This window comes from Anneissia japonica, unplaced genomic scaffold (assembly GCF_011630105.1).
Source record: "Anneissia japonica isolate Jap-2015-1 unplaced genomic scaffold, ASM1163010v1 scaffold351_len699533_cov169, whole genome shotgun sequence".
NCBI classification, from domain to species: domain Eukaryota; kingdom Metazoa; phylum Echinodermata; class Crinoidea; order Comatulida; family Comatulidae; genus Anneissia; species Anneissia japonica.
Window position 1 is genome coordinate 544,260 of NW_022685600.1, and position 11,866 is coordinate 556,125.

The window sequence follows — 11,866 nt, forward strand, 5'->3', positions numbered from 1 at the left end:
TGATTTCAATGTATGTTAAATACATTATTATGTGTATATACACGTGTGTACAGTTACACGACTGGCAGGGCTGGAAAAGAAAGTCGGAGGCACTGGTCAAAGGCAACGTGAATGTCTCGGAAGAGTTTTGGGGGAAAAAATCTTGAAAAAAAAAATTAAATGTTGGGCTATGAAAAATTTGGTGCTAGTGGGCTTATCAAGACAACATTCTTTGTTGGAAACGCAAATAGTTTTTTTTCCAGACCTTATATTAGGACAAACAAAAAAGTAGGCAACTTCAAGATATCTTTAATACTGTAGTTGAGACATATGAGACATGGATATTAATGGTACAGAATTTAGCCTAGCTTCTGCTTCCTTCATCATACCCATAAATCAAGGGCTTTTAAACTTGCAGCTGGAAAAGTCTGGAACCAGCTCCCATTCGACGTTCGAAATTTGTCTTCACTCTCTGAATTCAAGTCTGAACTTAAATCTTTTCTTTTTATTTCCCAGTTTGAATCAACTAAATAACTGCTTTTCCCCGTCTCTCACAGGCCGGCATTTATTTTTTGGGGCCACTGTCTCGATTACAACTCCTGAGCACCCGGTCGTCTGTGGCAGGGCAAATGTGTTTCCCGTTCCTTTGTTCGAGCCACCTAGGCAGAGGTCCGGGATTGCACCAGGGTGGTGATTGATGGTGACCCCGAAGAGTAGTTGCATATATTTTGCCTATCTTTCCCATCCTGTCTGGTCCGACACAAATAAATATACATTAATGATTAAATAAATAATTTAATTAATTAATTCACATAATAATGCGGAAAATGGCTACATGTACGCTCGGCAGGTGGAAAACGGCGCCGCGAGCACCCCTACTAGGGATGGATACGTGCACCTAACAAAATGACATTATTATTATTATTATTATTAAATATAATCTTGAATCTGTACAGTATAGTAAAATTGTAAACTAGACAATGTATAAATATATGGAGAATCAGAATTCAATATGAATGTCCTTGAATGAAATAAAATGAGATTTCTACTGTACCTTTGCTTGTGGTCAATAGCAAACACATTAACCAAAGGTTTGTTTACAGTAATTGGAATATATTGTTAGATGCAGGAGAGATCAGTATGGTTTATAGCAGGGGATTCAAGAAGGCCTCCCCCACCCCCTATTTTTTTCATATTTTAAAAATAGAGAAAAAAAATAAAATTCATAATAAAATTTAAGTCGGAGTATACAGTAAGTCAACCACCCAAATTTCGCGTTTTAAATTTTCTTTCAAAACATCGACTTGTACTCCAAAATATACGGTAAACAAAATGGTGACGTAATTTCTGCCACGAAAACTGATTTTTTTTTCGTAATAGCAAAAATGCAGTTGCAACGCAGGCAGGCTGTCTGGCACTCATTAAAAAAAGCGGTTACAAAAATTGATTAATATTGTGTTTATCAGTAGAACCCTATATTACAGTATAAGCTGTCTCATATTGCAAACATGAATAATGTTAGAAGATCAAGCCACAAATAAATTAATGATCTAGCCAATCACAAAGCATGATTGGGATGAATGTACATATTGTATTTATTGGGTTTGAATGTTAAAGCAATTGAAGTGTAAATTTAGATTGTTTGTTTATGAATTTGACATTACACGTTAAGTCTGATATATGCAAGATAGTTTATTATTTGGTTTTTCAGTTAAAAGGAAACACTCTCGCTAGGCCTCGGTCAATTTATTTCATATTCCATTCTCCTGAATCAATATTCTTAAAAATGGATTTATTTGCAGATTGCCTTAAAAATTTTAAACTCCTTTTTTTAAGCCATGTAAAAAAAAGAAAAGTTGTTGATCATCCCTCCCTACTTACAAAAAAAAAATCAAACAACCATTTTTATTTTCTTTTTTTGCCAAAACTCACAAAAATGTTGTCTGTCTGCTTAGATAATTTCTGTATTTAGAATTTGAATGTGATACTGTACCAAGGATATTCTTCAATACCTGGAGTATATTGAAGTCAAAATTAAGGAACTGTTTTGACTGGTTTTTTTTTTTTTTTTTTTTTTTTTTATGCATTCAATAAGTGGCATGCTCCCCATTGTCAAATGAGAATTGAAAAATAATAAAATTAATAAAAGTAACTGTCAAAAAATTATGTAACAGAATCTGTTGGGTAGTTATATTTCTGACTTTTTTAAGCCAGTAATTAAAAAAAAATAAAGTAAAATATTCTGTTTTACTTTGACAAATGCATAATGCATACATGTGTATTTGAAACAACAATGGAGCATAGGACAGAATCAACCAAGCCTTGAGAGAATCATTGGCATCAAAATCAAACCTTTAATAATAGAATTCACTGAATCATATTGTATGAATTGTCTGGGTTTATTCTCAATGAAATTGAATGCAAGCATGAGAATTAACAATTATAATTTTAGATGAATATAATGGATGAACAATTTTTATTTCAAAATTGTCAGTTATTGACAATCATATTACGACTCCTAATAAAATTACAACATGCTACTTTACTGATTACTTTACAAATTTGATTACTGTACAAAAAACATATAAAAAAGATCTTCTTTGTTTATTTATTTTCCACTATTTCCTTATTTTATAATCTAGGCTTATTTGATACTACAGTACAAACCAATTGTCAGATCCCATTGACAAAACGGCCAAAATAGGTTTGATGACAATTCCAAATTATGACCACATACTGTATACTATGGGCCTGTTTCTGTTGCTTTTCCTAAAAATACAGTATAAAATATACCGTATAAAATACGGTATCTGAAATCCAGCGTCCCGTTTCTGCTAAAAGTTCTTCTTGGGTGGTCTTGTTTAAAAGGTCCTCTTTTACCCAACATGTCTTTCGTGAGACGGAAGTTTGAATTGACCTGTGTAGTGAGTTTTTTTTTCTGCTCATGATAAACATGGTTTCTTTAAAGAACGTTGTAATTTTTGTTTCATCTATAATTAAAAGTTGCAACGAAGGAAGTTTTACACCCCAACTTCTGCTACAGCTTAGAAATATTTTTCGCTTTTCCACGACAAAAAAATCAAAAAAACCTGCCCGCGTTATCCTTTGGCTCTTTACATCATGTCAGGATTCGGCACAAAATACGGTATTTTTATTGGCAGCAGAAATGGGGTATGAAAAATACGGTATCTGTTGCAAAATACCGGAATAATTCTACAAAAATAGTGGGGAAAAATACGGTATAACAATTATGGTATATTTTTATGAGCCCCGTTTTTGCTGCAAAAAAATATACCATATTTCAAAAATACTGTATATATACATGCCAGTATCAGTGACCAAAACAAAACAATTGACTTTTTTATATATTCATATCTCCACATATATTAAACTTTAAAATGATTGGTCATTTAATGGAATCAACTTTCTATAAAGCTATGTGTAAAAGTATTATTACAGCTTCTCTGTATTAAACAATACTGGCACATTCTTTAATGTTAATTTACTCTGTTTAACATTTTGCGACAGTATGGTGGTTTCTGTATGGCAAGCGTCATACATAAGAATATATTTCTTTCAAATTGAGTTTTAGTGTATTGAATTCTGTACCATGGTGTTAATTTAATTTCATTTATTTAGCCGAAATCAATTACAATATAAAAGGATAAAACAGTCGAAAATAACAAAAAAGATACAATAAATGTTGCTCTCTGATTTCCCGCAAGGGCCGGCAGGATATTCCAAAAAGTAAAATAAATTATTGTCAAAGTGGGTCTCCATCCGATGTGGGGAATCAGAGAACAGCAAAACATATAGAGAATGTATTAAAAGTATAAATTACAATATAGCATTTTAATTACAATCATTCAATAATTAGAAGCATCCTTATGTTATTTTAAAAATAGATATTTACTGTATGTGATTTGAGTTTAATTTATACAAATTCGATTTTTCCCACACCTTGCCTCTATTTTTTTCTATATGATAAATTTCTCAAATCTTGTTAATATTTTTTATTCCTTTTTTTTTTTGTTTTTTTTTTGCATTTTTAGTGAATTTCGAACCAAAAGCCAGCATGGATACAGCTCACCACATGATGTTGTTTGGATGTGATGCAATAGAAGAGCACCATAGTAATGCATGGTATATATCACATTTATTATCGTCCATATTGTACACATTCATGGCAATATTTATTAAAAGTATATTAACAAAAGGTATGTAGCTTTATATCTGTCTCTTATACACATCTATCGTTCAGTCAGTGTTATCGTCTAATACATTTTAATAAAAAACAACAATGCTGTGGGAAACAATGGCTGGATCTCGGTAGAGATACAAAAATGATAAGCAACAGCTAAAAAGTAAACGTAAGTACAGTAAACAGCCAGAAATAGAACCAGAGCTTTCGGACAACACTAGTCCTTCCTCAGTGGCAAGTGAGTGAGGGTTGAAAAAGCCAGATAGTATAAAGTGAGAATTTCATGCAAGCATGATTAGAAACAGTAGGCTAGGTGGGATTAGAATAAGCAGCCTGGACAAGTAAACAGGAAGGCCAAAACTAAACTTAAGAGGCATGCCTCTATATATATATATATATATATATATATCCTGTATCACTTGACAAAGACCTAGGTATGATCGAAAATGTTTCTGATGAACATCGATTTAAAATAAGCTGTGGTGAATTAACCACAACGTGTGTTGTCTGATTGAAATATAAAATTAACAATGTACACAAACTCTTAACGATTCTATTTGTATTTATTTTAGCTACAAATTTGTTTAATATGAGTAGCTACCATCTACCCACACTCATCAGGCATAAATACAATATGAAAAGTCAAGCTCATTGTCCTAGATAGGGAGTTATGGTGGGCGGGACCACCCAGCTTTGAAGTTTTCCACCCAGTCTAAAAGCTAATTTCATGGCCCTCTACCCACCCTTATTAACCCACTTTTCCATCCTTAAAATCCACTTTTATTATTTAGAGTTTAACGAATGCTATCACTCACCCGTTCCTTAAAATGTCTATCACCTACTCTTATTTTTTTACAGCTACAACCCTGGATACATATTTCTATTAATAAATTAGTATTAAAAGCATAATTTTGTAGTAATGATTGCACATCGAAAATCTTTCTTCTTTAACCATCAAACCACTTTTTATAAACCCCTGCAATGAACATCTGTCTGTCATAACTTTCTATTAGGCTCTCTAAGACCGAACAAGTCATCTTTTTGTTTTTCTTTCTCTTGAGTCCAACGACATAACAAGAAATCTCAAACAAATTGTCAACTCAGTTATCCAATATTTGCTCTCAGAAACATATTTCAGTATTTAATATTTTCGCCATGCAGACCTCTGAGAAATTTTATATAGTTGTTTTTTTAAATAGTTAAATATTGATAAAAGCATTGTTGTTAGAAAAGATAAATCTTTTAAAATAAAGGTTATGTCTTAAGGAAAAATTAAGAAACTCAAAACATTGTGCATAATGTTTTGTAAATATGCCTTGCACTTGGAGATGCAGCAACCAAACAAACGTTGATTGTTAATAAGATGAACACAACCTTTGAACTATGAGACAGTCAATTTTACATCCCACTGTAAATGTCAATTTCACAAGCAGCAGTTTCCACGTCACAATAACAAACGTATAGCCTAGTTTTACACAAACCAGCTACTGTAAAGGATTAGCAGCAGGATCCAGATAAATAACATATTGTACACACTCACTCGTTCATACGAGAAAATCCCTGATCCAGATACCAAGAAGATGATGATTGGATCACTGGCCAATAGGAAAATTGTTGTTTTGACTCTTGACATAAAATACACCAGGCTGATGTCTTTTGTTGGATTTGTCTTTGGGGGCTGCTAGGGGCTGCCTATTAGTGTGTTGGTGGGTTTGAAGAAAGTGTTGCAATTGTAATCAGGGGTGGCGCCAGAGGTGGGGGCTGGGGGGCTAAAGCTATAGACGATAAATTTTGTTGGGGAACAAAAAAATAAAAAAAAAATATTTACATATTATATTCGTTTAGCCACCATATCGTTTGTGTTAACTTTTCATCACAACAACCACAATAACAATAATAATAATAATAGTAATAATAATAATAATAATAATAATAATAATAATAATAATTCAATGAGAATAATTAAAAATAACTTGCGTTCTGTTATGACAAATGCTCATTTAGATAGCCTCATGATGGTTGGAATACATCGTGATAGGTGAAGCAACCTCGACCATGACAACGTGGTTGACAGATTTCATGCAAAATTTCCAAAATTAGATGGTTACATTGCATACTCTTTGTTTCTTGCTTTATTCAAAAATGTTTTGGTTTTGGAAGCTGATTTCAACATTAGAAAGCACAGCCTACATGAAGTCATATTATAGTAACTCGATGCCTATCAAATAAGTAATAAAAATTCGCCATAATTCATCAAATATCCATGGCTTCCAGGGGGATTCGCCCCCCTGGGCCCCCACCGGGGGCCCTAGGCGGCCCCCCCGGTCCCCCAGCCAAGTGAGACTCGATTCGCTCCACTAGCCCCCCCGTCGGGGCCTTTAGACCCTCCGACGGGCAGGTCCTGGCGCCACCCCTGATTGTAATCATTAAAGATTCTTTTAAAAGCGGTTCTGAGGTACCCTTGATGTATGGCAAACAGATAAATCTCTTATCTTTTTTTTTTCTTTTCATTGGTGATCCGCTACACTAGCGGATCACCTATTGTTATTGTACAGAATCATCTTCTTTTTTTTATTCTTCTTTCTTTCTCCCCTTTTCTGTTCGCACGATATCTCAAAAAATGCCATGAGTTACGCAAAATCGCTGTCAGCGAACATTTGGCTTGGTCTGGAATAGTCATGGTAAGCTTTTCAACGCGCTCAGTCATGCGTGACGTCATATACGCGCAATTTTGCGTTTTTACATTATCGATCATATCAGCCTAACCAATTGCCATTTCGAAATCGTATTAAGTGAGCATTAACTTCGGGTTAATGTTGAATGTACTGTACCCTAATTTGACGCGTGTGCTTCACTACGCGCGCGCACGCGTGCGTGAAATTTTTAAAATGCTCGAAATCACTTTTTGACTAAATTAGAGCACGTTTCAGTCCATTTTGAGCATTTCATAATTTTCCACTACGCGCGCGCACTTTTACTTGCGCAGTACGTATGGAACATCTGTCTGTCATAACTTTCTATTAGGTTCTCTAAGACCAAACAAGTCATCTTATGTCCAACGACATAACAAGAAATCTCAAACAAATTGTCAAGTCAGTTATCCAATATTTGTTCTCAGAAACATATTTCAGTATTTAATATTTTCGCCATGCAGACCTCTGAGAAATATTATAGTTTTTTTTTTTTCAAATAGTTAAATATTGATAAAAGCATTGTTGTTAGAAAAGATAAATCTTTTAAAATAAAGGTTATGTCTTAAGAAAAAATTAAGAAACTCAAAACATTGTGCATAATGTTTTGTAAATATGCCTTGCACTTGGAGATGCAGCAACCAAACAAACGTTTATTGTTAATAAGATGAACACAGCCTTTGAACTATGAGACAGTCAATTTTACATCCAAGAAGGTTCGTACTGTAAATGTCAATTTCACAAGCAGCAGTTTCCACGTCACCATAACAAACGTATAGCCTAGTTTTACACAAACCAGCTACTGTAAAGGATTAGCAGCAGGATCCAGATAAATAACATATTGTACACACTCACTCGTTCATACGAGAAAATCCCTGATCCAGATACCAAGAAGATGATGATTGGATCACTGGCCAATAGGAAAATTGTTGTTTTGACTCTTGACATAAAATACACCAGGCTGATGTCTTTTGTTGGATTTGTCTTTGGGGGCTGCTAAGGGCTGCCTATTAGTGTGTTGGTGGGTTTGAAGAAAGTGTTGCAATTGTAATCAGGGGTGGCGCCAGAGGTGGGGGCTGGGGGGCTATAGCTATAGACGATAAATTTTGTTGGGGAACAAACAAATAAAAAAAAATATTTACATATGATATTCGTTTAGCCACCATATCGTTTGTGTTAACTTTTCATCACAACAACAACCACAATAACAATAATAATAATAATAGTAATAATAATAATAATAATTCAATGAGACTAATTAAAAATAATTTGCATTCTGTTATGACAAATGCTCATTTAGATAGCCTCATGATGGTTGGAATACATCGTGATAGGTGAAGCAACCTCGACCATGACAACGTGGTTGACAGATTTCATGCAAAATTTCCAAAATATAGAATTTCACTTTCAAGAATGAGGATTTGGAAATAAATTAGATGGTTACATTGCATACTCTTTGTTTCTTGTATTTATTCAAAAATGTTTTGGTTTTGGAAGCTGATGTCAACATTAGAAAGCATAGCCTACAAGAAGTCATATTATAGTAACTCGATGCCTATCAAATAAGTAATAAAAATTTGTCATAATTCATCAAATATCCGTGGCTTCCAGGGGGCTTCCCCAGCCAAGTGAGACTCGATTCGCTCCACTTTACAATGAGATGTCATCCCGCTACGTATAACACCAAAGAGGTGGATTTGGCGCTGCTCTAATTGCAATTTGTTCAATGTGTTCCATATAAATGTAATATACATTTATGGGAGAGACAGCTGAGCCCATCGCTGCACCTTGGATCTGTTGATAATAATTTCCATCTTAAACATAATAGGTATAAACTTCAGGTATGCCTCAAGAATTATAGTTATATAATATAATTATACTTAATTTCATTTCCAATAAGTAAGGTATTTAAATTTAATGCATCTGTTTATTCAATTCCATTGTTATTCTTTTACTATAATTGTTGATTTTAAATTAATATGGATAGTGATACTTCTATTGTTTTTATTTACAGGAATTGTGGTTCCATGTCGCAATGTTCTAGATCATCGCAGATCTTGTTTGCTTGGGCAAGAAATGCTCCTGCCCCTTCCATCCCTTCTGGTAAGTTACCAAGCAGAATATACAGTGGTAGACACTGCAGGGTATAGTTCACTGAAGCCCCATATGGCTAAATACAAAACCATAAAATTCTGTTGAGAATTATTATCATCACCATCTTCCTTGTCATCATCTTCATTGTCATCATAATCATCTACAGGTCTCCATCTAATGGAAGACCCCTCCAATTAAAGACCACCTCCAATTTCTGTCGTCTCAAATTAACAAATGTCTTTTATTTTTATTATTATAATTAGAGACAAAAGGTGCTAAAGCCCATGAAAACCTCGGTCCCAAAAGTGGTCTTTAATTGGAGGGAAACCTGTATTTATGTCATCTTCAACAATATCACCATTATTTATATTTTTATCATTGTATATCATCACTCCTATTGGGTTTAAACGGTTGTTGAATATTGGAATCCAAATCCAAACCTCTTTGTCGTTATTCAGATTTTCTACAGTTAAATCTTTACATTTCAATACAACACTTGATTGTACATACTATCATAAATCTGATACAGTTAACTCACATTGAACACTTTTATTTATCAAAGGTACTTGTTTCCTTTTGTGTATTTGACTGTAGACTACAGTTCATTAGAATAACTAATATCTAAATGACTTTAAAAAAAAAGACATATAAAGATATAAATATATTTAGGGACTTATTTACAGGCTCTCCTGAATTTGCCTTTTTATTTTATTATATTTTATTATTTTTATTTATATCTTAAAATCCATAATAAATATCAAATTATAAATTAATTACGAAATGGCATTTAAATTATTTAATAAACACAGTATTCTGATTTATTTTATAACTACTATACTGCATTGAAAAAACACAGTGATATTTACATTAATTATTATAATATTCACCTTAAATTTAATCAATTTTTATGATATTCACTTATTGTACAGTGTAATTCATTTTCAAAAAGGTTTTTCTTTGCATATTGTTTTTGTTGTACTTCCCACTGAGAATTGTGCTTCTGTTACAAACAGGAGACATTAAACTTATTATTGTTACTTCAAAAACATGCCATATTATCACTTACCGACAGTCTACATTTCAATTATGTTCCTAACACCCACATTACGCATCCACATTCGTTTTTTCGTACCTTGTCGTATAGTTTTTTACCGTGAAGCTACTAGCAATCTGCAATATGAAGAGTACACATACTCAGGAATGTTATCATTTTCTAATTTTAAAGGTCAAAGTTGAAATGTAAACTGTAATAGGCAACAAACAGATTACTTGATAGTTTGTATTCTCATTTCTGAGTCTAGTAATAAACCTGACAAGGATTATAAAGCAATTAAGAAATCATCAAATATAGTGTTTTCAAGAAGAAGCCAATTTAATTTTTTGTCTATTTTTAATTTTTCTCTTAATTCCCATTTTTAATCTCTTTTTTTCTGATCCTATTTATCATTTTTAGTTCCTATGCATGTAATGCAATAGGAACTATTGTAATCACTCTCACATTTCTTTTGTTTTTTATTGTGTGTAGTATGTGTGTGCGTATGTGTGTAGACATTTATGCAAATGCGCATGGGTCAAAGAAAAGTTTTCCGACATTTTGTTTTACATCGCGATGCAAAGTTCGATGTGGATTTTCTGCAGAGTTCAGTCAGGGCTCGCGCTAACCGATCAGCAAGTCGGCATGCATGAAACTATTTTGGTTTTACGGCAAAAAAAATCAACATAGGTATTTTGAAGAAGGCCTAAAATAAAACAAAAAGGTTTTAATACTTGCTGAAATACATCGTTTTTTCATTTAGATCTCCATTTTTCACTAACTCCATGCAACGTTTTTTTCTGTTGTATGAGTAGTCCATAGAGCTATTAAACAACTAGTGTTGACAAGATGGCGCAGCAATGCAGAGTTATGTATGTGTACCATCCAAGATGGCCGTCGTAGTAAAGCACCACCTTCAGGCTTAGTATACATATTATTACATATTGCATATTAATAAGCCCTCTGACTGACTATTATTTCATTAATGATAATGAGTAATGGTAATAACAAATTATTAAACTATTGTAGCCAAAACGAGGCCAAGTGGAGCATCTTATTCAAAAATAAAGTACCAAGGAATGAAAAAAATCGTGTTTATTACACCCAAACACCGCAACGCTCGAGTTTCAAACATACGGGTAGCTAGCTGTACTGAACCCTCTGAGTAAATTGAGGGCGCAATTGCAAATGATGGTGCTTAGCGAAATTTGATTGGCTAAATCTATGGCAGCCATCTTGGATGGTACCCACACAGTTCTGCGTATTTCGAACATCGAATACATTGCGGTTAGCGCTCTAGTATTCTTATTATCTCTATGGAGTAGTCATATGAAGGTACCATATATCCCCGACAGTTGGCTATGCAGCAATGTACCCTTTGAATACAAATTGAAGACAAGTGAAGATATAAAGACAGCCGACTGTTGGGTACATAACGACTATCTAACTTTCCACAAAAACATTAGGCCTAAGCTAGGCCTAGTTCAGTACAGTAGTTACTGCGATGCGAGGGTGGTAGATTGTTCAGTCAGTGATATCGTGTTATCGTCTAATACATTTTAATAATGTGTGTACAATTTTAAGAATGCACCGCATGGGTCGCTTTCTTTGTTATGCGGTAGTAGTATACACAGCAGAGCAATCTAAGCCTAGCCTAGGGCCTGATCGTATACGTTCTTGATCATCTTAATGAAAACTTCGGCTGACGACGATTGGGCCCAACTGGTGTGGACGATCGGACTCAAGATAGCTTCAAATAAATTGTAGTCCTAGTAGGCCACTGCCACCACCCCCACTCCTGATATCGTTCCAAACTACTGTAAAATGAAATTACTGTATACCTAGCTAGGCCTAGGCCCTATGCCTACG

The 11,866-nt window shown here is 33.9% G+C and overlaps 1 protein-coding gene across 1 annotated transcript in view; it reads left to right on the forward strand.

The window, feature by feature from the left end:
* Positions 1-11,866, forward strand: part of LOC117111663 (peptidyl-glycine alpha-amidating monooxygenase B-like) — a 63,866-nt gene that overhangs the window by 24,379 nt on the left and 27,621 nt on the right. The window contains exons 4-5 of the mRNA XM_033254639.1: positions 4,032-4,122; positions 8,885-8,973. Of these exons, the coding sequence (XP_033110530.1) occupies positions 4,032-4,122; positions 8,885-8,973 (180 nt within the window). The remainder of the gene's footprint in view (positions 1-4,031; positions 4,123-8,884; positions 8,974-11,866) is intronic.